The sequence below is a fragment of the Cnephaeus nilssonii genome (assembly GCF_951640355.1).
Source record: "Cnephaeus nilssonii genome assembly, chromosome: 19".
NCBI classification, from domain to species: domain Eukaryota; kingdom Metazoa; phylum Chordata; class Mammalia; order Chiroptera; family Vespertilionidae; genus Cnephaeus; species Cnephaeus nilssonii.
In genome coordinates, this window is record NC_137090.1 from 22,446,544 (window position 1) to 22,473,584 (window position 27,041).

The following is a 27,041-nucleotide window of genomic DNA, read 5'->3' on the forward strand; positions in this document are numbered from 1 at the left end:
ACACAGCAGAGTTAAGTTCAGCTCAAAACTATGCACACTCGTTTTTAAACTGGCCTTTTCCCTCTACATGTGCACAGAAATCCCGGATGCATTTATGAATTTGTAAAAGCTTTAAGTCATTAGCTGGAAAATAAATAAAGATGGCGAAGATGATTTCAAAGTGGCTTTCTTGGGGAGTGGCGTCCATATTGGATCCCCAAGTGTCTCCCTTCCCCCACCTTGTTTCTTAGGAGGAAGATTCAGTAATGGTCTGGCATCTACTGTTTTTTATTTATTTATTTATTTATTTATTTATTTATTTATTTTTAAGGAAAGAAAAAGATTGTCAGTTGCTGAGAAATTCCTTTAATCCCTTTCTACTTTGTTACAAGTAGTTTTAGCCTCCAACAGGCGTGCTCTTAACTACATTGGCAGGAAGAGCGGGTGGAGGCGGCGGCTGTAAGGCCGGGGCCACATCCCGTTTAGACATTCTTTAACTCGCCTGTGCTGAATCAAGCATGCAACTGCTTTCTGACCTTTTCCCACATTTTAACAACAAAAATTAAGAAAGAAATAAAGAATTTGACTATGCTTAACAGAAAATCTTAGAGATCTGAGCATAGTTAAAGCATTTTTGAGAATTACCCATGTTTAACACCCGGCTAATTCAGTTTAATTCACAAACAATACACTCCCCTTATCTTACAATTCCTTAAATCTGTGCCGCGCGCAATTCTGGGAGCGATCCCTTGCCTCTTCCCCCTTGTTGCCTCTTTCATGGCCCACGTTGGTCGCCATTATGCGGGGGCCTGATGTGGCGGGGGCCAAACATGGCGGGGATCTCCCTTTTCCGAGTCCCGTGCGGAAAGAGAGATGAACGAACCGGTCCTAAATGGAGGGATTGAGAAATAATAGAAATAAAGAGAGCAAGACGCAGAAATAGATTCATGAAGCTGGCGCCATCTTTCCTCTCTGATGGAGAGGCAACATGAGGAGGACCCTGAGCCACCCAGCAGGTTTATCTTATATCCCAAAAATCCAGGAAGTAACACCAAAACTTAGGATCAACGGAGCTTATTTGCATTCTTAACTAGACCCTAGCATTACTGGATTTACATATCTAGACCCACCCCTGCTGACACCTGGGCTGCTATGAAGTTAGACTGATTAACATGTTCAGCCTCATTGGGGAAGCATGTTCCCAGGTCGTGACTGGGCCTAAGCCCTGAGTTCAGCTGATGATAATTAAGGAAATGCCCAGGTGCCTCCCAGGCGGCCCTCTACATACTATAGTCACTATTTTTAAGTATGCAATTCAGTGGAATTAAGTACAGTCACATTGTTATGAAGCCATTAATCCCACCATTGCTTTCAAGAAAGGGAGACCAAATTCATCTTCCCCATTGTGGCTATTCACATGTAGTAGAAGCCACGTGTAGGTAGGTGTAGGTGACATGGCTTTTGATTGTACTTACTGTTCTCTTTAGTGTTCTTCCCTAAATTTTCTTTAAATGCCTTCATTTTTTCCCCCTTAATCCAGTGGTCGGCAAACTCTTTAGTTAACAGAGCCAAATATCAACAGTACAATGATTGAAATTTCTTTTGAGAGCCAAATTTTTTAAACTTAAACTTCTAACGCCACTTCTTCAAAATAGACTCGCCCAGGCCGTGGTATTTTGTGGAAGAGCCACACTCAAGGGGCCAAAGAGCCACATGTGGCTCATGAGCCGTAGTTTGCCACCACGGCCCTAACCCACGTGTCTAGGAAAATAAGAAGATAGTTTTATAAAATACTGCTAATCTCTAATATGAAGTTGTGAAGTTGTTTCATTTGTTCAGCAAATTCTTGTTTAATGCCCAGCATATGTCATGTACTAGTCTAGATGCTGGGGTTTCAGCAGTGAAAAAGATCTGTGATATCTCTTCCTCATGGATTTTGTTTGTTTGTTTTGTTTTGTTTTTGTTAATCCTCACCCGAGGATATTTTTCCCATTGATTTTTAGAGAGAGTGGAAGGGAAAGAGGGAGGGAGGGGAAGAGAGTGAAAGAGAGTAAGAGAGAAACATCAATGTGAGAGAAATACATTGATTGGTTGCTTCCCGCATTCACCCCCACTGGGGAATGAATCTGCAATCCAGGTATCTGCCATTGACCAAGAATTGAACATTAGACCCTTCAATGCTTGACCTATGCTGTATCACTGAGCCACAATGGCTAGGGCTTACTCATGGATTTTTTTTATTTTAGAGAGGGATGATAGACTAAGTATATAATTCATATGATTTCACTTTTTAAGGATAACTTTAAAATATGGCCTGTGTATTAACTATGTAGATAAATTTCTTGGTTAGTTGATTAATTAAAATTAGTCTATAAAAAAATAATACATGTACCCGGGCAGTTGTGGCTTAGTTGGTTGAGCGTCATACCATACACCAAGAGATTGCCAGTTCGATTCCTGGTCATGACACATGCCCAGGTTGCAGGCTGGATCCTCAGTAGGGGGCATGCAGGAGGCAGCCAATTGATGTTTCTCTCTATTGATGTTTCTCTCTCCCTCTCTCTTCCTCTTTCTCAATAAAAACATATTTTAAAATATAATTATAGATGAGAACTACATTTTGGTAAAAGAAGGCAATAGAAAAACTTTTAAATAATTTTTATTTGTTTATTTTGAGAGAGAGAGAGAAACATCAGTTTGTTGTTCCACTTATTTATGCATTCATTGGTTGATTCTTGTATGTGTGCTGAGGATTGAACCTGCAACTTCGGCATAGCAGGAGAACACTAACCAACGGAGCTACTCAGTAGTTGTAGCTGGGCTGGTGTGGTTCAGTGGTTGAGCATCATGATACCTATGAACCAGGAGGTCACGGTTCAATTCTCAGTCAGGGCACATGCCCTGGTTGTGGGCTCAATCCCCAGTGGGGAGCATGCAGGAGGAGCGATAAATGATTCTCTCTCATTATTGATGTTTCTATCTCCCTCTCACTTCTCTGAAATCAATAAAAATATTTTTTTAAAAAATCATTCTCTAAAGTTTAGCTTTCTGGGATTTTAATTTTGAAATGGCAATTTTAAACATGGCCATTGTAAAGATATAGTGGAATGTTTCTCTTCCATCTCTCAGGTTATCTTTCACCAAGTCCAAATCCCTTATTAAGTATTTAATATACAGGGTAGGGTAAGAGTAGGTTTACAGGTGTTCATATGGAAAATAATACAGTCCTATCCTATATAATAAAAGGCTAATATGCAAATCAACCAAATGGTGGAACAACCGGTCACTTTGATGTGCACTGACCACCAGGGGGCAGATGCTCAATGCAGGAGCTGCCCCCTGGTGGTCAGAAGCTCAGCCAGAAGCTGGTGAGTGCAGTGGTGGTGGCGGGAGGGCTCCTGGACTGCAAGAGGGCACAGGCTGGGCCTATTGTTATAATCTACTTTCTGTATCTGAATTTACCTATTGTACACATTTCATACAATATATAGTCTTTTGTGACTGGCTTTTTTAAAAAATATATATTTTATTGATTTTTCACAGAGAGGAAGGGAAAGGGATAGAGAGCTAGAAACAGCAATGAGAGAGAAACATCGACCAGCTGCCTCCTGCACACCCTCTACTGGGGATGTGCCCGCAACCAAGGTACATGCCCTTGACCGGAATCGAACCTGGGACCTTTCAGTCCGCAGGCCGACACTCTATCCACTGAGCCAAACCGGTTTCGGCCTTTTTTTACTTCCTGTAATGTTTTCAAGGTTCATTCATGTTGTTACTTATATTGGTATTTTTTTCTATGTTATAGTTGAATAAATTTCCATTGTATGGATATATGGATTTGTTTATCTAATCATCTGTTGATGAACATTTCAGTTGTTTCCCCCTTTTGGCAATTATGAATAATGCTGCTATGAATTGAATGTTCCTGGACAAGATTTGGTGTGGACATATGTTTTTAATTCTCTTGTATATAACTAGTTATATACATATGACAGCCCAATGTTTAACTTTTTGAATAAGCTATAAACTGTTTTCCACAGCAGCTGTACCATTTTTCATTTCTACCACCAATGTATGAGGGTTCTAATTTTTCCATATCCTTGCCATTACTTTTTTTTCTCTTGGCATTACTTTTTCTTATAGCTCGCTGCCGCTTGCCTCAGCTGGCCACCCGCCCACCACCCACCACCGCTGGTTGCTCTCCGCTGCTCATAGCTCACTGCCTCGCCCTCCTGTAGCTCTCCACCACTTGTAGATTGGTCCTGACATTACGGCATAATAGATAATTAGCATATTCCTCTCTATAGGATTTTTATTGATTTCAGAGAGGAAGGGAGATAGAAAGAGAAACATCAATGATGTGAGAGAATCGTTGATCGGCTGCCTTCTGTAGGCCCCCTGGGGGTCGAGCCCACAACATGGGCATGTGCCCTTAACTGGAATTGAACCCATGACTTCAGTCTGCAGGCTGACGCTCTATCCACTGAGCCAAACCAGCCAGGGCTTGGCATTACTTTTTAAACAAAATTATTATAGCCATTCTAGCAGATATGAGGTGGTATATCATTATGATTTTGATTTGCTTTTCCCTAATGACTAATGATGTTGAACATCTTGTGTTTATTGGCCATTTGTATATTTTGGAGAACTTTGAAATCCATTGCTCTTTTTTAAAAAATTAAATTTATTGGAGTGACATTGATTAATAAAATTATATAGTTTTCAAGTATACAATTCTGTGACACATCTTCTGTATATTACATTGTATGTTCACCACCCAGAGTCAAATCTTTCGTCACCATATATTTGACCTTTCCTTTATGCTTTGCTATTCCCCATCCCCCTTTCCTCTAGTAACCACCATACTGTTGTCTGTGAGTTTTGTTTGTTTTTCTTGTTCATTTGTTGCGTTCCGTTTTATATTCCACACTAGAAGCCCAGTGCACGAAATTCGTGCACGGCCCAGCCTGTACCCTCTCCAATCTGGGACCCCTGGAGGGATGTCCGACTGCCCTCTCATAATCCAGGACTGCTGGCTCCCAACTGCTTGCCTGCCTGCCTTCCTGATTGCCCCTAACCGCTTCTGCCTGCCAGCCTGATCACCCCCTAACCACTCCGCTGTCAGCCTGGTTGATGCTTAACTGCTCCCCTGCCAGCCTGTTTGCCCCCAACTTCCCTCCTCTGCCAGCCTGGTCACCCCTAACTGCCCTCTCCTGCAGGGTTGATCACCTCCAACTGCCCTCCCTTGCAAGCCTGGTCCCTCTCAACTGCCCTCCCTTGCAGGCCGGGTGCCTCCCAACTGCCCTCTCCTGCTGGCCATCTTGTAGTGGCCATCTTGTGTCCACATGGGGACAGGATCTTTGACCACATGGGGGCAGCTATATTGTGTGTTGCAGTGATGATCAATCTGTATATTACTCTTTTATTAGATAGGATAGAGGCCTGGTACAGGGGTAGGGGCCAGCTGGTTTGCCCTGAAGGGTGTCACAGATAAGGGTGAGGGTTCCCTTGGGGTGTGGGGCGGCCTGAGCGAGGGGCCTGTGGTGGTTTGCAGGCCGGCCACGCCCCCTGGCAACCCAAGGGGAGGCCCTGGTATCTGGAATTTATTTTCCTTCTACAATTGAAACTTTGTAGCCTGGGGCGGAGCCAAGCCTGGGGCTCCGGCAGCCATTTCTGTAGCAATTAATTCACCTTCTACAATTGAAACTTTGTAGCCTTAAGCGGTTGAGCCCAGCCAGGGTGTGCAGAAAGCTTTGCTTCCCCTGTTGCCGCCGGCAACCCTGGCCTGCTCTCTCAAGCTCCATTCTGCAGCCATTTGTTTGAATTTGTTTACCTTCTATAATTGAAACTTTGTAGCTTGAGTGGAGGCTTAGGCCTGCAATGGCTATGGAAAGCTTGGCTTGCTCTGTTACCTGGGAAACCTTGCTTTCTGTGACTGTAGCCATCTTGGATTGGGGTTAATTTGCATACTCATCCTGATTGGCTGGTGGGCGTGGCTTGGCTGGTGGGTGTGACTTATGTAGCGGAGTGATGGTTAATTTGCACATTACCATTTTATTAGAGAGGATATGAGTGAAATCATATGGTTCTTGACTTTTTCTGTCTGACTTATTTTACTTAGTATGATATTCTCAAGATCATCCATGTTGACGTGAAGGCAGTATTTAATTTTTTCTTATTGCTTATTTTATAAATTGGGTTATTATTGTATTATAAGCCAATTTGGTTTTTAAAACTGATGTAAAAAGTTAGTTTTATTCTTTGTTGCCATAAATTTACCCATACAGGATCACTGAGTGATCACTGAGTAAAGATAGTAGGCAAAATTGTGAATTATGGCTTCATAATTCATAAGGCAAAAAGCTTTTTTTCTTACTTCATCTTGGAAAATAATTGTACTATTATTTTTACAAAGCAAGCTAGCACTTTCTGAAAAGACAAAATACATTACCTTTATAAAATAATCTTTTCCTTCTCTTTCAGACATTTGCTTCATCATTGTTTCCAGGCTTTGATGGATCATGGTGTGAAAGTTGCTTCAGTCTTAGCCTACTCATTTAGCAGAAGGTGCTCTTATATAGCAGAATCAGATGCTGCAGTAAAGGAAAAAGCCATTCAAGTGGGCTTTGTTTTAGGTAAGTAATGGTAAAATAGAGGAGTGTTTTGTTCTGTGACATGACTCATAATTAAACCTGCTAACAATAAAGGATTCTCCCTGGATAGTCCCAAAGTCTACATAAGGAGGTTGTGAGAAAAACATCAGAAAAACTATGTGTGATTTATTGAACATTAACTGCGCCAAGCACTATATTAGGCATTTAAGTGCTATCTTTCTAAATCCTCATGATATTCCAGTATTGCTATTAATAGCATTTTACAAATGCGGAAGTGGACTAAAAAAATGTAAAGTAACTTGCTCAAGTCACATAGCTAGTGGTAGTACTAAGTTTAGAATCCTGTGTCTAAATGACTTCCAGGCACATATCTTTCTACCATGTCATGCTGCCACAAGCCTCTTTCACCAGCTTACTATATGCAGTCATGGGACTGAATTCTTTTGGGACCTCAGTTTTTCCATCTCTAAAATGAGAGTAATTCTAAATACCTTCGTGGGAGTGTTATGAGACTACTGACAACATAAACAGGATTTTGAGATTTTGTATGCTATATATAGGATGTCCCAAATAATGTATGCACACACTTAGAATAATTATAAAGGCAATGTTTATTAAAATACATTTCATTTTCAAAATTGAGCTGTCAGCTGTTAAATTTTTTGAGGGACACCTTATATATAAAAAATACTGTTTAATGTTTGTGTTCAGCAAATCTACTTAGATAAATGTTTCAGGCAAAATAAATTTTTAATGTATATTGTTGAAAGGATTGCAGATGTCCCCCTTCTTTCCCCCCATTGACCCCCACCCCCACCCTAGACCTTCACCATCAGGCAATTGTTAAAGTTGTTGCTACCTTTTTTACTTTCTTTAAAAAAAAATTTTATATTTTGAAATGATTGTAGATTTACAGATAATATCAAAACCAGAAAGTTGATACTAGTTTAATACTGTTAACTAAACTATAGACCTTAATTAATTTTCACCAGTTTTTCTATTACATGCATGATTTTTTGTGTGTGTGTGTTTCTGTGCAGTTGATTCCATGTACAGATTTATATAACTATCATCAGGATCCTGGGCTGTTCCATCACCACAGATTACCTTTCATCTTTAACTTCTCACATTAATATGTGCATGTCCCCCCCCCCCCCCCCCCAACCCCCCCACCCCACCCACACACACAGTGCACATACACTTTCTTTGCCAGCAAGTTTTTTTGGTCATTTCCTTCAGTCTTAGAATAATTCTGTGTAGTGATCATAGATAGTTTACTGGAGGAACTTCAGAACATTCTTTTCTGTGAAGAACCCTCAGCATTTATCCTTCCATAGTTCTGTGGAATTTAAATTGCAACAAAGAATTATGACCAAAAAATGTCTCTAACAATAGAGTATTTGTGATCTTGATGAATGTTAAGGTTGACATTCCTTTAATCTTAGATGGTCATGTAAGAATCTGTGGGGAAAATGTATATCAAGGAATGTGAAAAGCAGGCAGGCTAGTATTCATTAAGGTCCTCTGTTATCTCCACAAACATTTTTTAACAATATGGCCTTTGAAATGAGCCAGGTTGAAGAATTATCTTGGGAGAAGAGCCAAGTCCTAGCATACTCAGTTATATATGCCTGGCCTGTGTGGCCATATGATCAGTCTTAATGTTAAAACTACCAAAACAGTGAAAAATACTTCATGCCAGAGCACAGCCTGTGTTACTCAGTGGTTGAGCATCGACCTATGCACGAAGATGTTGCTGGTTCTATTCCCAGTCAGGGCACATGCCCATGTTTCGGGCTCGATCCCCAATAGGGGGCGTGCAGGAGGCAGCCAATCAATGATTATCTCTCATCATTGATGCTTCTATCTCTCTTTCTCTCTCTGAAATCAATAAAAAAATATATTTAAAAATAGAATCAACTACCACACCTAGGGCTTAGGGAACCAAGAGCTGGGGTTGGAATTACTAAAATTTAGAAGGTTGATGAGGTGCCTTAACAGCTGGGATACTGCTAGGCTATAGGTGCCTCAGAGCACTGAGAAGTGGGACCTATGGGTCTAGAACTTAGACCACTAGGAGCAGACCTGACTGGCTGGTGCTGGTATCTCTGACCTGAGTTCTGTGAATCTAATTCTGTGAGTATTGGAAAACTGTGACTGGAACTGGCTTATTGGAATGAATTGCCACTACCAGAGTAAAGATTACTACCCTGGGGGTTTTGCTGTCAGCAGGGGCTTTGCTGACAGAAACTGGAAGCAAACAGGAAGGAGTGTCTCTTGTTCGTCCTCTACCACTCTAGTTGTTCCTTTTGACAGAGACTGCAGAGATTCAGCTGGCAACTCTAGTTCCCAGTGTCATAAAACAGAGTCTAAAAGGTTTATTTGAAGCTGAGAGACAATAGCTAATAACCAGCACTACACATCTATGAGGATGGTGAGTAGAGGCTGCTGAGTATGAATATGTATAATAACCATATTATTCAGTCACTTGGTGAGGGCCATAAAGTGTTCTTAAGTATACTTCTCTACAATTAGAATAATATTTGTTTGATCACATGTAAATCTAATTAAACATCAAACATGGATATGAGTAAAATATATTATTTTCTTAACTCAGACACTTTGACACTGTTAAGACTATTGACACTATTTTTAAAAAATATTTTTATTGATTTCAGAGAGGAAGGGAGAGGGAGAGATAGAAACATCAATGAAGAGAGAGAATCATCATGCTCCTGCACACCCTCTTCTGGGGATGGAGCCTGCAGCATGGACATATGCCCTTCACCGTAATTAAACTCGGGACCCTTCAGTTTTCAGGCTGATACTCTATCCACTTAGCCCAGTGGTCGACAAACTCATTAGTCAACAGAGCCAAATATCAACAGTACAACAATTGAAATTTCTTTTCAGAGCCAAAAACTGACTTCTGCGCATGGGCCACGAAGTTCCAATCGCACTGTACGTGCGCGCCCGCATGTGGTATTTTGTGGAAGAGCCACATTCAAGGGGCCAAAGAGCCGCATGTGGCTCGCGAGCCGCAGTTTGCCGACCACTGACTTAGCCAAACCAGTTAGGGTATCAAGTGATTTATTAAATTATCTAAAAGTTAATGGTTTTTCTTTTCCTTCAGGTGGCTTTCTTTCTGATGCAGGCTGGTACAGTGATGCTGAGAAAGTTTTTCTGTCCTGCCTTCAGTTATGTACTCTACATGATGAGATGCTTCATTGGTTTCGTGCAGTAGAATGTTGTGTGAGGTAAGTTGGAATAGATCCTACAATTACCTGTTCTAATGGTACTTAGTAGCTTTTATGGTTTTAACTCAGATTCTAATACATCACTATTTGAGTTAACCTCTGACGTGTTTATATGTCAGAGTTTCACTGGTCTGGTCTCCTGTCTCTCATCCCCAAAATATAGTTAACTTGCTATAGTTATTTTAGCTTAGATTTGAGTATTATGAACCAGACTGTCTGTATATATTTTTGCTTTGTTAGAGAACTTGCCTGTTCATTCATTCAACAAATATTTATTGAGTGCCTAGTATATACCAGGAACTATGCTAGGCATTGGATGCTAGGAAAAGAAATACACTTTTTTTCTTGGGTGTTATTATTTTTGTTTAACCCCTGCTCTGTTTACATTTCTAGAATCGTCCATGACAAGATTAGTATTTTACTTATACATAACAGTTTTCTTTAAAAATATATTGTTTAAACAGATGTACTTAAAGGAAAAGCAAGCAAATATATAAGTAATTCTGCTTTTTACTGTCCTTATCTTTTCTGCACATATAACATTTAGTTTTAGCTCTTTTTATATAGGTTTTTTCTCTGTTCCCCAATTTGACTTTTCTTCAAAAGAATTTTTTAACAAAACTAAAGGGAAATAAAAATAAAGTTTAAAAAAATCATAAAAACGACTTCCTAAGTTATCTAAAGTCTGCTCAATTTACTAAATATATAGTCTTCTATTTTTATTGAATTTGAATATCTATAGACACTTGAATGTCTCTAGCTTCTGCTCAGTTTTTGCTGTGAACCTAAAACTGCTCTAAAAAGTAAAATCAATTTTTAAAAAATAATAAGAAAATACTGTGCTTACATAGTAAGAGCCATATTTGAAGCACCTTAAGAATCTAACTTGTCTTTTCATTAGGCTGAGTGTTGAGGCAAAATTAGATCCTCAGTTGGTTCAAAAGTTCCTGGGCCTTTGCATCCTACTTAATGTAAGCCCAGATCAGGCGTCCTCAAACTACGGCTCGCGGGCCACATGCGGGTGTGTTTGCGTTTTGTTTTTTTACTTCAAAATAAGATATGTGCAGTGTGCATAGGAATTTGTTCATAGTTTTTTTTTAAACTATAGTCCGGCCCTCCAAAGGTCTGAGGGACAGTGGACTGGCCCCCTGTTTAAAAAGTTTGAGGACCCCTGGCCCAGATGGATACACAGATCCTGAAGAGTTTCTGCCCTTTTGTTTCAATAGACAACCATCGGGGACTGGAGAAATTACCAAGGTGTGCTTTTCTGGCATGAAATCTTTCGTTTTCTACCCCCATCATGTGCCAATTATTAAATAATTTCTAGAACCTTATTCTTAGGGGAAATGCCTACTGTGAAAGTTGAAAATGCAATTCTTGGTATTGTAGCAATGAGAGGTAACACTGTTCTTTTTATTCTATAAATTAATCTATGACTGGGTTTAACCTTATTCAACCATTTGAATACTGTGAAATATATATTTTTAATACCAGTTCTTCGTATTTCAAGGATTTTTTTTTTTTCTGAATCGTTGTAATGTCTTTTGTAATGGCTACCATGTTGGACAGAGTTGCACTGTCCAATATGGTAGCCATTAACCATAGTGACTATTTAAATTTAATTAAAATGAAAAATGCCCCTCAGTCACACTAGGGACATTTCAGATACTCAGAAGCCACTGTGGCTAGTGGCTACCAAATTGAGTAGAGCAGATATAGAACATTTCAGGAAGTTTTATTAAAGAGCATTGTTCTAGAGCATAAATGAAATAATCTCACTATTGCAATTAGATCAGGGATCCTCAAACTTTTAAACAGGGGGCCAGTTCACTGTCCCTCAGACCACTGGAGGGCCGGACTATAGTTTAAAATAAACTATGAACAAATTCCTGTGCACACTGCACATATCTTATTTTGAAGTAAAAAAACAAAATGGCAAAAACACCCGCATGTGGCCCACGGGCCGTAGTTTGAGGACGCCTGAATTAGATTTACTTTCTCATCTCTCTCTACATAATCTCCTATTCATAAAACTCCAGGCACGTTGGCCTTTTTCCTGGTCTTATGCTAGAATTTTTTTCCCTTTCTTGGAGCCTTTGGATTTGTTTTTCTGTTTGGAATATATTTTCCTCCAGATCTTCACATGATTGTCTCTTTATCATTTAGGTGTCAATTCATATATTAACCTCCTCAAGACAATTCTTCCCTGTCTACCCCAAGCACTTCCTTTTTGAAGGTCTTAATCATATTACCCTATTTTTATCATCTTCATAGCATTTATCTTTAAATGAAAGTCTTATTTATTGGTGTGTTTGTTGGTCTACCCTAACACATGTCTCCCTGCTAGAATGAAGTTTCTTATGATCATGGATTCTTTCTCTCGTTTGCCACTACATTGTTTGCTTTTAGAAAAAAATGACTGGCATGTAATAGATGCTCAATCAGTACTTGACTGTGAGACCATCAAAACTTTATCATTTGGATTACTGTTTTTGTGAGGTTTTGTTTACTGTAATCTTTTACTAGATTTCCATTTTATTTTTCTGTGTATGATTGCCATTGTGACAGGTCATTGCAAACTGGTCATTACATCAGCAATTTGACAGTAAAAGTGATATTGTCTCCTTTTTCTTCTATATGAGTACACTTACTTTTGCGTGAAATGTCTGTACACCAAAACATATATATTTTGTTCTTATGCTTCTGCTTAAAAAATATAAATCCAATAATGCATTATTCAGCAGTAGCCTGATGTTATTATATTTACTTTAAATTATTAAATTTACTTTCGCTTTAAGTTGGAATTTGATATTATGAGTGAAAGATACTCCTTCAGAATTTTTTATTAGTCTCAGTATATTATTTTGCTTGTCTTTTCTAAAAGCAGATTAACTGTATGGTGAGTGTTAGGAGGATGCACTGGCATTATGTAGTATTTGCTACTTTATTGAATAGTTCTGATTCATTAGAAGTTACTCCTTTTTTCCTGACAGTACAAAGGATTAATACAGATTAGAAGATTTTTAGACTGTTTCTCATCATTGATCTGTTAATATTTTTGGTGGAGATAGAAAAAATAAATTTTAAGTAGATATATATTTTTATACTCCTGAGAATGCTTCCTTACCTCTCTATACTTGGGTTTGTTTGTTTGTTTGTTTACAGTAATTTTTATTCCTTTATTTCTTCGCAGGGCTGACAATTTTCAGAAAATTGTATGGGCATGATAGATACATGGACATAATGCTCTAGCCAGCATTATAATAGAGACATAAATATATGTCCAGTCCTCACACTATTACTCTGTTTTGCATGTCGGCTATTGCTCTCTACAGCTCAGTCTGCCCTAAAGCATTTCACTACCCGTGCATAGTATTAGATAGTCAGCATAGTTTTACTGTTTCTTTGTGTAAAGAACTCTGTACTTTTCCACTGTAGAGGATAAAGGTTATAAAGGAAACATCTGACAATACCACTATTTTTAATGAACTTATATTACCGGAAAGATGAGCAAAAATGAACATTTATAAAGCAACATAAAATGAGTGGTAACTGATCAAGTGTTGCACAATTATACTAGAAAAAAGAATGGTAGGTAATGATAGGTAATAGTATTTCACGTTGATTTTTATTATCTTTGTTGTCTTCCAAATTTTTTATAATGAGACTGCATTACTTTTAGATTTGGAACACAGAAGTTTAAGGTTAGATGTAGATAGATTTAGTACATGCTGAGTGCACAAAGCATACAAAATATTTAGAGAATATAAGGAATCAAAGTTGGACAAGGTTAATCCTGGGTAACTTTCTGAGAAGAGCATATACTTCTTGTTCATTAGTAGATCCCAGTTTGGACCAGATAGCTGTTTTCTAATGCCACCTCATTTCTTGTATCTAGTTACTTTAACTCATTTGGGTGCTACATGGTGATCTGTAAAGGTTATATTTCCATGCTGGAAATATAAAAAATAGAGGCATGTTTTTGTGCTTTGCAGGTTGCTTCATGTGCGAAATGGAAACTGTAAATATCATTTGGGTGAAGAAACATTTAAGTTAGCTCAGACATACATGGATAAACTCTCAAAACATGGCCAGCAAGCAAACAAAGCTGCACTCTATGGAGAACTGTGTGCACTTCTGTTTGCAAAAAGTCACTATGATGAGGTGAGTATTTTGAAGTATATTTCATTGTGACCGGTAAATATTTCTAAAACAGAGGATAAATCATGTACTCTTGTATTTTTGTCTTAATAGATCTCATTTTCACATGTTAGGTTTACTTAAAGCAGTACACATTTGTAATGGAATATTTAAAGTCAGTCAAAAATTCTGTGAGATGGGTTTTCAATATAAGCATGTGATTTAGGGCCTGTTTTGTTTTTGTTCTTATTTTGATCAAATGTATTTCACCTAAGTTATTTTGATGGGCATGCTCTGCTAAATAGACCTTATGTAAATGCTTTTTATTGAATGCATAACTCTGGGTGAACTCTCATAATTGGAAGGCATTCATTTCAGTAGGAAGCTAGATTTTATTTATACTTTATTGCATTGTTTTGCTCCTTCCCCTGCCTTATGAGAAAGATAGCTTCACTCCTGGCTTTACACTACTAAATTAATGCTTTAGGGGTAATGAATATATAGTTGAGAAGTGATCTGTTTATTAACTTGGTTACTTTATTTATGGAAGAATATCATAATAATTTCATGCTGTCATTTAGCTTTTATATTTTAAAATTATTCCTATCTTGATTTTTGCCCCATTAATATAAATATTCCATATTTAAAGGAAAATTATAATTAGAAGTAAAACTAGAAAATTCTAGAATAATTATAAAGTGGTATTAAGCAACTCCAATGCTCTTCTTGCTTGTAATTCTATATAATGAAAGGCTCATATGCAAAATGACCGAATGGCAGAACGACTGGTCGCTATGACGCACATTGACCACCAGGGGGCAGACGCTCAATGCAGAAGCTGCCCCCTGGTGGTCAGTGCGCTCCCATAGTGGGAGCGCATTGGGCCTCTAGTACCTATATAAGAAGACACTGAACCCATTTGTAAAAATTAAAATTCTTATCAGCATGCGTGTGATTTCTCAGGTGGTTTATGTATGCTCTTCTGATTATTTTTGATGCTGAGCTCCTCTATCTGCTGAATTAGTTTTGTTGATGGATTGTTTTGCTGCCCCTTGTATGCAGTGTCTGTTCCATAGTTTATCGATCCAGTTATAGAATTTGGACCCTTTCCAAGATTTTCATACACCTAAAACCACACCATTCACAGAAGGCCTTTGTGTGGATAGCCTAATTTACTAGAAATGAGAGAGGGGTAAACAATAACAGTTTGAGTATTAGAAGTGCCTATCTTAAAAGCTATTCAGGTGCCCCACCATTTTTTATATCTCTACATAGGAACTCAGTCATCTCTGGTGCCTCTTTTATCATTTTTTTATCCTTATTTTTCATACTGCCCTCTAGAACTACACTCTGTTTTTTCTGTTACATAGAGTGATTCAAATCTTGCCGTTCTTTACTCCCATATTCAGCCCCAGGCCCATCTTAATATAGCCAGTGGAACAAAGTACCTTTTATTTACCATTTTCCATTTTATTAGGCATTTACCATTTAATTGACAGTAATTTTTTTTTCTGTATTTTAATTGGGAGTTTATGATGCTGTACCTTATTCATGGTGTTTGCAGCTCTCAGCAGTTTCATGAGGAATGTTTATAGATGTTTCTTGGATAATTTTGATAGTTTATTCTTTTAAATATAAATATATTTGTCAGTGATAACTATAGAAAAGTACACAATCTTAAGGATATAGTTATTAATTCAGCAGATATGAATTATCACTATAGCCTGATATAAGTTACAGTAAGCTAGGCTCTACTGAGATAATATCAGCCCCAAAATAGCCGTAGATTGGAACAATGCAAGTTTATTTTACGCTCATGCTACAGCCTGTCTTGGGGATCTCTGTGGCTCTGCTTAACACTGTCTGCATTTGCTCAAAATTCCATGTTTCTATCAAGAACATTAGAGCTGGTTCTCTCCAGAACCAGCCTTATAGCAGAGGCAGAAAACACAATGAGGAATACTGACTCTTAGAACTTTCTTCCAGAAATGGCACATTTCACTTCTATTCATATTTTAATTAGCCAAAGGAAATCACATGACCACGCTCATCTTTAATGTGAAAGGGAACTATATCCTTCCCCAATAAGGGGCAATAAATGTTTTTTATTTTTTATTTATTTACTAGTATTTGTTTGTCTGTCTGTTTTTAATGATTTCCGAAATAGGAAGGGAGAGGGAGAGAGATAGAAACATCAGTGATGAGAAAGAAACATCCATCAGCTGCCTCCTACTGGAGATTGGACTCGCAACCCGGGCATGTTCCCTGACTAGGAATCAAACTGTGACCTGCTGGTTCATAGGTCAGTGCTCAACCATTGAGCCACACCAGCCAGGCTCTTTTTATTTCTTTGAAGTTGTTCTTACTGTCCAAAATAATTTATTTTGCCTTTTTTCTCCCCTTCTCCCACTAAGTACTGGGAGAGGAGGATCATTTTATGTTTTGTTCCTCACTAGATACCTAGATACTAGCACACTGCCTGGCACTTAACTTCTCTGTCCCTCAGTTTTCCATAGAAATGTTACATATTTCATAGGGCTGTTGTGTCAGTTAAATGTGTTAATACACATAAAGTGTTTGGAACAATAGCTGGCATAAAGGAAGCAGTCACCTAAACAGGCAAGTAAGATATAAAATAGTGCCAGCTCATAGACACAGACAATAGCATGGTGATTGTACCAGAGGAAAAGGTGGGTGGGAGGAGGTAGGGAAGGGTATAGAGGGGGATAAATGGTGATGGAAGACTTGACTTGGGGTAGTGAACACACAATACAATATACAGATGGTGTATTACAGAATTGTACACCTGAAACCTATATAATTTTATTAACCAATGTTATCCCAGTATATACAACAAAAAATAAAATAAAATATATGAAAAAAAATTAAATAGTAAGCATTACAGTAGGAGAAGGCAAGTACAGGAAACCTAGTGTAGGACTGAAACTTGAAAGATAAGTTAGATGGGTTAAGAGGAAAGAGGAATGTATTCTAAGGCAGAGGGAACAGTATGTGCAAAGAGAAGAGAACATGGCTCTGATTTCTTGAATATGTGTTACATATCCAAAGAACTTAGCCTTGGGAAAAAATTTTAAGTGTAAATATTTTGTGTGTTCTTCAAGTTCTTGAAAATTTGCAGAAAGAATATATATTTTTATTTTTTTAATTTTTTTTCTTTAGGCATACAAATGGTGCATTGAGGCAATGAAAGAAATCACAGCAGGCTTACCAGTCAAAGTTGTGGTGGATGTTTTAAGACAAGCTTCTAAGGTGAGTGAGTATAATGTTAAATTAATTATAAGATTTAGCAAACTTTAAATTTATCTTAACTCACTTATTTAACAAATTAGGTATTGCATACTCTGTGGACTAACAAAATCTGTTTTCTAAGTTTACATTCTCAGTTTTAGAAATCTGATTTCACAGAAAACTTGTGAAAAATTTTATTTTTATGATCAGCTCTCTGAAGTACAGATCAAAATAGTATTTTGATGATATTCTGCTTGAATTTGTTGTTGTTGTTTGTGTGTGTGTGTGTGTGTTTAACCTTTACAACAACCTGAACTCCTTATGCCATGGCTGTATAGGCTTTGGTTACTTTTCTCCTAAAGGTATTAAATCTTTTGGTCATAGTACTGTAGTCTCATAGTATGTCAGCTTTCTATAATTGATTTGGTGGGCAATACATACATGATTTTTTCCTTTAGTTTCTTTTTATTCTGTAAATAAATGCATTAACTCTTTAAGACCAGTTAGTAATATCTAAAATTGCTGCTTTGGACCGGGAAACCCTGTGGGCCTGCACTTCACTCTTTCTTGCTCATTCTCCATCTGTGGTGGAATTCCTGCCAAGATGCAGATTTTCATGAAAACCCTTACAGGGAAGACCATCACTCTCGAGGTTGAACCCTCGGATACAATAGAAAATGTAAAGGCCAAGTTGCAGGTTAAGGAATTCTTACTGATCAGCAAAGGCTGATCTTTGTTGGCAAGCAACTGGAAGACGGTTGTACTTTGTCTGACTACAACATTCAAAAAAAGACCACTCCTCATCTTGTGTTGAGACTTGGTTGTGGTGCTAACAAAAGGAAGAAATTTTAACACCATTCCCAAGAAGAATAAGTATAAGAGAAAAGATTAAGCTGGCTGTGGCAAAATCAGTCGCCTTCATTGGGAGTGCCCTTTACATGAATGTGGTGCTGGAGTTTTTATGGCCAGCCACTTTGACAGACATTGTTGTGGCCAGTGTTGTTTGATCTATTGCTTCAACAAACCAGAAGAAGACAAGTACTTATATATGGGTTAATAAAATATGTGAACTAACAACAACAACAAAAATTGCTGCTTTGGTGCACTGAGGCTTAAAAGCATTAATGTACATTTTAAATATGCTCTATCTATACTCATAGGTTTTTCAGTTTTGAATATTACATTTTGGTTGGTTTTACTATCAATTAGAAGACAGATTCTAAAATTAAAGATTTAGAAGAGTACAATTTCTGTGAAATTATGTAAATATTTTTATTGATTTTTAGAGAGAAAGATTTTGATTTGTTTCAGTTACTTATGCATTCATTGGTTTGTTATATGTGCCCTGAATGGGGATCAAACCCTCAACCTTGGCATTTGGGACAATGCTCTAACCAACTGAACTACCCAGCCAGGGCATATATTTAATATAAAAACAATGAAATATATGTTCAAGATTTCTATTTCTGTATACAAATGATAATTAGAGTTTTAAAACTACTGACTACCCTCATGAATCAAAATATTTTTTAAAAAATATATTTTATTTATTTGTTACAGAGAGGAAGGTAGAGGGATAGAGCGTTAGAAACATCAGTGAGAGAGAAACATCAATCAGCTGCCTCCTGCACACCCCCTACTGGGGATGTGCCCGCAACCAAGGTACATGCCCTTGACCGGAATCGAACCTGAGACCCTTGAGTCCGCAGGCCGACGCTCTATCCACTGAGCCAAACCGGTCAGGGCAATGAATCAAAATATTTTAAGAAGTAAAGGGAAAACTAAAAATTCTGTGCATATAAAACTTGTCAGATGAAAATGATACGATAGTTGTAAAGCTAGTCTAGAACTGGAATATAAATAAGTGCCCTAGAAAATAACATGGTGAGCCCTACCCCCACCATTTTATTTTAATAATAAGGAAGGATGGGAGTATACCAACTTTGTAAGGTAGCTTTGTTATAGCAGATTTGTATTGAGCATGGCTATCAAAATTTTAATCTTTATAATTTCTAGGATATATTTAGATCTGTTTATAATATAATTTTCAAGTTGGAAGGAAAAGAATTACAAATAGAACACTTCTTATGTTTGAAGGTGCTTTTTCTTTTTGACCATTATAGTTTGAATATTTAAACTATACTTATTTTAACACACTGAGAGTTATTTAATAATTTTTTACTTTATCTTTAGGCTTGTGTTGTAAAACGTGAATTTAAGAAGGCAGAACAGTTAATTAAACATGCAGTATATTTGGCACGGTAGGTGATTGTTATTAAAAATACCACTTCAAATTATCTGTCTCTACTTGATTCCCTAATAGTTTTGTATCTTTTTTTAGGGATCATTTTGGATCCAAACACCCAAAATATTCTGACACGCTGCTAGATTATGGTTTCTACTTACTCAATGTAGATAATATCTGTCAGTCTGTTGCAATTTATCAGGTATGTTAATGGTTACACTTTTTTTCTTTCAACCTAAATTGATTTGCTGACCTGTAGTTGTTTTCAGTGTATAAACTACTCTCAAAAAATAACTTTCTAAGCCCCTCCTTATATATGGCACACCATTAGTTGACTAATATTTAGAAAGCTTACAAGTTAATGTTTTAAGGATTAAATAGAATCCAGGAAAAGAGTTGTGGATTGTGGGCTCATATTAAAGAGCACTCTTCCATTTCATTTGCCCAGATGTTGGCTTGTCCTTGTTTATTTAGGCAAGTCATAGCTGCCTTTGTAATAGCAAGGAGGGTCAATAGAGACAAAGCTATTTTAAGCCTTATCTGAATCTTTCTCAGGTAAATTATGTTTTTGCCATGGTTCTGGACAAGGTATCCTTGATTTTATAGTTCACTTCTGAAAAAACATAGAAAAAAACACTGATATGATTCTCAAGATATATGAATGGTTTTTATATTTATGCCATTGCCTTTTGAGTCAGACTCAGTCTTCAGAAAATCAAGCCTTGTAGGTAACTTTTATGTTCTATTGTGATTTAAATGCAGCAGGACTTTACTTAAAAACTGATGGGATAAGTATATAGGATATATATTTAAATTACTAGGATGCTTAATTTAACTGAGTAGTGGTTTCTAAGGATTTACAGTATTATCAATTATTTTGATGATTTTTTAGGCAGCCCTTGACATTCGGCAGTCAGTGTTTGGTGGCAAAAATATCCATGTAGCAACAGCTCATGAAGACTTGGCTTATTCTTCTTATGTTCACCAATATAGCTCTGGGAAATTTGACAATGCACTGTAAGTTCCATGTTCCTTTTCATGAGGGATTATATGCTCTTGCTATTGTTTTGTTTTGTTTGTCCTAGTACAGTAGTATTTAATGTACTTTATGCATTAAATTTGTCTTCCTGGAGCTCTAATATGATGCCTAAAATGTCTTTGACATTTTAAAATCATACCAATTTATAAGCCATTCATTTAGAGTTTATGTGGTTTAATATAGAGACTTGTATATCTTCTTATAGAATACTAGAGGCCCAGAGCATGAAATTCGTGCAGAGGGCGGGGGGGGGGGGTTCCTTAGCCTGGCCTGCACCCTCTCCAATCCAGGACCCCATGGGGGATGTCCGACTGCCGGTTTAGGCTCGATCCCTGTGGAATCAGGTCTAAGTCAGCAGTTGGACATGCCTCTCACAATCTGGGACTGCTGGCTCCTAACTGCTTGCCTGCCTGCCTGCCTGATTGCCCCTAACCCCTCTCTCTGCCTGATCGCCCCTAACCACCTCTGCCTGCCTGCCTGATCGCCCCTAACTGCTCCATTGCTGGCCTGATCGCTCCTAACCACCTCTGCCTCGGCCCTGCACCCGGCACCCAGGATTCCCTCCTCCAACTGGCTGCAGGCACCCTGGACCCGAACCGGCTTTGCCTGAGCTGGCCACAGCTGCAGGGGACCATGGGCGGGCAGCTTTGCCCGGGCCTGGCTTTGTCAGGAAGGACGTCTGGATGGTCGTCCGGAAGATGTCCGGTCTAATTAGCATATTACCCTTTTATTAGTATGGATAACTTATCTTTTGAATATTTTCTCCAATAATTTTTCTTGTGAGTAATATAGTAGTAGCCTCTGGCTAAATGACAGACTTAACCTAAGAACTTCTCGTCCAGAACACACAGAAATACTGAATAAAACAATTATTTTTTAAAATGCGTAACTGATTTTGCAAAAGAAGAAGGAAGCTTCCATGGGCCAATAATGCACTAAAATTCAAAAAATTAAATAATCGACTAAAATCCAAACTATGGTATAACTGCCCTGGAGAAGTGGGAAAGCTTACAAGTTTCTGTAATCTTCGGTGAACAGCAGACCGCCCCCCGCTCCTCCCGCCAGCCAATCGGCCACCCTGAGTCCCACCCCCCGCGCCTCCAGCCAGCCCAATCGTGGGCGTAGCGGAGTGATGCAATTTGCATATTACCTTTTTATTATGTAGGATGAAATATCCAGAATAGGCAAATCCATAGAGGCAGAAAGTAAAGGTGGTTAGTTGTGTAGGGCTAAGAGGTTGAAGGAAAATGTAGGGTTACTGCTAATGGCACAGAGTTTCTTTTTGGGGTGATGAAAATATTCTGAAATTGATTGTGGTGATGGGTACACAACTCTGTCAATATACTAAAAACTATTGAGCTGTACACTTTAAATAGGTGAATTATGTGCTATGAATTACGTCTTAATATAAGAGCTGTTATAAAAAAAGAAAACAGCTAGATTTATAAAGTGCTAATTGACATTAAAACTCAGTAGGTAAGTTAGCTAGCATATTAGACACAATTAAATAGACAGTGAATTAGAAGACATTTAATGTAATAAAATAATGATTACTTGGAAGATGGAGATAGAAAGCTTAGAGATTTTTTAAGGAACTGACAGATAAGATAGACAAATAGCTTACCTTCTGCTTGGTGAGATGGGCCATAAACAAATAACCAAACCTATCAGGTGAGAATGCATGTTGTGAAGAATAAAGTAAACTAGGAGTTTAGAGAGTGGTTGTAGATTATTTAGGGACTTTTGTATAAGCTAGAAAGGCTTTTCAATGAGGAGTGAGCCATGTAGATATTCAAGGGAAGAGTATTTCAGAGTCCTACGTAAGAACATGATTTGCATATTCAGAAAACTGTGTGACTGGAAGTGTTGTTTTTAAAAATGGTGGGAGATGAGGTTATAGAGGTAGCCCAGTAAAAGATCGTTTTGAGCTTTGTAGGTTGTAATAACAACTTTATAGTTTATTCTGAGGGAGATGGGAATCCATTGGATGTTAAAAGTTCAGTTCACAAGCAGATGGAAATTTAAACCAAAAAAAAAAAATTTGTTCTATACTACAGATGTTAGAAATTCTCAGTATTATATTATAAATTGTGTTTTTCAAGAATGCTTAAGTCACTTGTAACTAAAAGGAAATACCAGAATATACTTATCTATCTGTATTGCTTATTTCTATCTAAATGGTGGGCTCTGAAGGTTTAATTTGATGACTTGGTGTTAAAGAGAGGGAGGGAGGTAAGAAGACCTGAGAGGGAAGCGGGGGTGGGGAAGAAATGCCAGAATATATCTATCTGTATTGCAGATTTCATGCAGAAAGAGCTATTGGTATCATTACCCACATCCTACCTGAAGATCATCTTCTTTTGGCTTCTTCAAAGAGGGTGAAAGGTACCCTTCGTAATTTAGTCTTCACTATTTATCTGTCTGTCTGTATTAGATTTCTTTAGCTATCAATTGTAATTGATGTCTAGTCTCTGATATTTTTTAATTGATATATGGTATAAAATAAGGATATTTTTTATTTCTTCAGGGGTAGTGCTTAGGATTAGACTGTATCTATATACTAGGATAGCAGATTCACTGATTTAAAGTAATTTCCAGCCCTGTCTGGTTTGGCTCAGTGGATAGAGCGTCAGCCTGTGAACTGAAGGGTACAGGGCTCGATTCCAGTCAAGGGTACATACCTCAGTTTAGTTACAGGCTCCTCTCTGGCCTGGGCCCTAGTTGGGACAGGTGCAGGAGGCAACTAATCTGTGTGTTTCTCTCACATCGATATTTCTCTCTGTCTCTCCCTTTCTCTTCCACTCTTAAAAAAAAATCAATGGAAAAATATCCTCAGATGAGGATTAAAAACAACAAATAAATAAATAATTGCCAGTGGTTCGTAATGAAAGGTTGTTTGCTTCTCTCCTATAGCATTGTTAATAAGCGAGAATGTCTAGCCCCCATCCCTTTCTTCATTTACATGCATTCATTCATGTATAACATGAAGGATTATTGCACAGTAACATGGATAGCAAACTGAAAATGGGTTTTTCACATGCCTTCAGCTTTATAGTGCAGGATTCTTCTGCTGCATATCGCATTATCCTTAATGTTTCAAGACTTTTTTTTTTAAGTATATATTTTATTGATTTTTTACCGAAAGGAAGGGAGAGGGAGAGAGAGTTAGAAACATTGATGAGAGAGAAACATCGATCAGCTGCCTCCTGCACACCCCTACCTGGGGATGTGCCTGCAACCAAGGTACATGCCCTTGACCGGAATCGAACCTGGGACCCTTCAATCCGCAAGCTGACGCTCTATCCGCTGAGCCACACCGGCGAGGGCTGTTTTAAGACTCTTAACAAATACCACGTTCTTTTTTTATTTTAACTTTTCCTATAATCACTACCAAGCATTTAAGGCATTTATTTTGCCACCATAATTAGGTCACCCTTGTGGTAACTCCATGCATGTTGGATAAATTTTACCTTAATTCTGAAACAGGGTTTTTTCCCCCCTCTTAGTTTGCATTTATTTTATTTTTTAAACATTTAAAAAATATATATATTTTTTATTGATTTCAGAGAGGAAGAGAGAGGGAAAGAGAGATAGAACCATCAATGATAAAAAAGAATCATTGATTGGCTGCCTCCTGCATGCCCCCCACTGGGGATCGAGTACACAACCCAGACATGTGCCCTGACCAGGAATTGAAACATGACCTCCTGGTTCATAGGTCAACACTGAGCAACCACAGCCAGGCTAAACATGTTTTTATTGATTTTAGAGATGAAGGGAGAGGGAGAGAGAGATTGAAACATCAATGATGACAGAGAATCATCAATTTGCTGCCTTCTGCACACCTCCTACTAGGGATCAAGCCTGAAACCCGGGCATGTACCCTGACTGGGAATCAAACTGTGACCTCCTGGTTCATGGGTGAATGCTCCCCCTGTGCTATATTGGCTGGGCACCAGTTTGCATTTTAAAAGTTACACAAGTAATATATGATCAATGTCAAAAATTAAAAGATAGAAAAGAGAAAAAAAGTCACCTGAAGTTTTACCAATCCAGAAGCAACATTTTGGTGAAATATTTTTAGATTTTTTCTGCACTCAATAATAAAATAAATGAATACATTTTTTTCCTAGTTTTACAATCTTTTTTACACTTATTATGAACATTTTTCCATATTAGTACAAGTAGGTATATGTCCTTTTTTCTGATATTTTTAACCTCACCTCTGTTTTTGGACCTTTATATTGTTTTTAATCCATTGTTCTTTAAAAATGCTACAGTGATCAAAATCTCTTTTACTTTTGTGCACATGGCCAGTTTTCCTAGAAATAAAATTACCTGGTAAAAGACTCTTTAAGGCTTTAAGTGAAATTTGAAACCTTGAATGTCACTTTGAAAGTGAACTATCTTTATACCTGATTTGGTTGGTCAAGTAGAAGGAAACCAGTTCTTCTGTTGTATTTGATTAAAGGTTATATTTGATAATAGTGTAGTTTCAAAATTTTCAACTGTGCTTAGGTTCTCCTCGACACAGTTTCATAACTTTAAAATGTTTGCCTTTTCCTTTATAAAACAAATTCATACTGGCAATGTATAACAGTCTAGTACAATTAATTCTGCAAATAATTTGAAACACCATTGTTTTTCTTAAATTTGAATAACACCCCCCCCTCAAAACTGTGTTTTTCCCCCAATGAAGTGGAATACTTTCTTCTTACCAGTTTTAAACCATATCCACGTATATATGCATTTAATTTTAAATTATATGCTCAGATTAGCTCTGATAGATGGTTTGAAAGTACACTAATTTCATTGCTTTCTTATTCAGCACTTATTTTAGAGGAGATTGCAATTGACTGTCATAATAAAGAAACTGAACAGAGGCTGCTTCAAGAAGCTCATGATTTGCACCTATCTTCACTCCAACTGGCTAAAAAAGCTTTTGGGGAATTCAATGTCCAGACTGCAAAACACTATGGAAACCTTGGAAGACTTTATCAGTCAATGAGAAAATTTAAGGTAGAAATGTGTTTTAGTATATTTTTCTTTCTCTAAATAATCTAAAGTAATCAAGCATAATCTTAAATAATAAAGTATACATTTATTTTACCCATACCTTATTTCATTAAAAATTGGGAAAATATATGGGGGGAAGGGGATATATGTAATACTTTCAACAATAAAAATGAAAAAAAACACTGGAAAAATTTTGAGAAAATATCTAGTATAAAGCAACATAGTTAAAATATAAATGTTTCAAAAATCCAGATCTTGGAAAAATAAGAAATATATCAAACCCTAAAGGCATGTTATAGTTAGACTTAAAACATAGTTTTTAGGTAGGTTGAGTACAGCACGTGGCAGAATGCCTAGCACATAGTGGGTATGCAAGAAATGTCAGATATTGCAAGTATTATTAATCATAGTGATAAAATTTACCGAATTTCTCTTAGAATTTTGGGTTATAATTTTTTAAAATATTTTATTATTTATTTTTTTACAGAGAGGAAGGGAGAGGGATAGAGAGTTAGAAACATCGATGAGAGAGAAACATCGATCAGCTGCCTCCTACACACTCCCTACTGGGGATGTGCCCGCAACCAAGGTACATGCCCTTGACTGGAATGGAACCTGTGAACCTTCAGTCCGCAGGCCGACGCTCTATCCACTGAGCCAAACCGGTTAGGGCTGGGTTATAAATTCTTAATATCCATTTTAGGGTCACAATGAGGAAAGGATGGGAGCACCTGCCTAATATTTTTTACCTGAAACTCAATCTACTTATTCCTCAGTTAACCTGAGTTTAATTTGTCAGAATAAAAATTATAACTCCAAAAAATAAAATATACTTCTGTATAAATCAACATGCTAGCGTATGAAATTTCAAGCTTCACAAGGTTCAGTTAAATTTTAGAGTGTGTTAACTGAAAGAAATAATTTTCATTTAAAAATGTTTTAATGATATTTTCTTCTAACAACTTTTTATTACCAGGACAAGTTTTCTCTTGTTACTTTTGGCATAGAACTGGATTTATATATCAGTTAGGTTATTACTATCATTACTATCATTAGGTTATATACATAGCTTCCCCAAATTGTTAATGCTTCCCATAGTTAACTTTTGGAATAACATAGTATATTCTCTGATCTGATTACCTTATGACATCCATAAAATCTCTTGAGCATAGAAGAATCTTGTTTATTGGGTAAGAATTGTTGACATAAGGCAAAGCACAATCTAATGGTTTGTATGGCTTAATTTTTTTTTTCCAGGAAGCTGAAGAAATGCATATCAAAGCAATTCAGATTAAAGAGCAACTTCTTGGTCAAGAAGATTATGAAGTTGCTCTTTCAGTGGGACATCTGGCTTCTTTATATAATTATGACATGAATCAGTATGAAAATGCTGAGAAACTTTATTTGCGATCTATAGCAATTGGTATGTTATTTTATAAGTTTCTTGGTCAGTTGATTTAGAGATCAACATATCTTATATATTGTATAAGGGAAATGTTACC

The 27,041-nt window shown here is 37.4% G+C and overlaps 1 protein-coding gene across 1 annotated transcript in view; it reads left to right on the plus strand.

Moving 5' to 3' along the window:
* The window catches only part of APPBP2 (amyloid beta precursor protein binding protein 2), a 51,090-nt gene that overhangs the window by 15,980 nt on the left and 8,069 nt on the right, over positions 1-27,041 (plus strand). The window contains exons 3-12 of the mRNA XM_079796996.1: positions 6,463-6,614; positions 9,727-9,850; positions 13,846-14,014; positions 17,171-17,260; positions 19,433-19,500; positions 19,581-19,686; positions 20,377-20,501; positions 22,823-22,908; positions 25,352-25,542; positions 26,797-26,962. Coding sequence (XP_079653122.1) covers positions 6,463-6,614; positions 9,727-9,850; positions 13,846-14,014; positions 17,171-17,260; positions 19,433-19,500; positions 19,581-19,686; positions 20,377-20,501; positions 22,823-22,908; positions 25,352-25,542; positions 26,797-26,962 — 1,277 coding nt within the window. The remainder of the gene's footprint in view (positions 1-6,462; positions 6,615-9,726; positions 9,851-13,845; positions 14,015-17,170; positions 17,261-19,432; positions 19,501-19,580; positions 19,687-20,376; positions 20,502-22,822; positions 22,909-25,351; positions 25,543-26,796; positions 26,963-27,041) is intronic.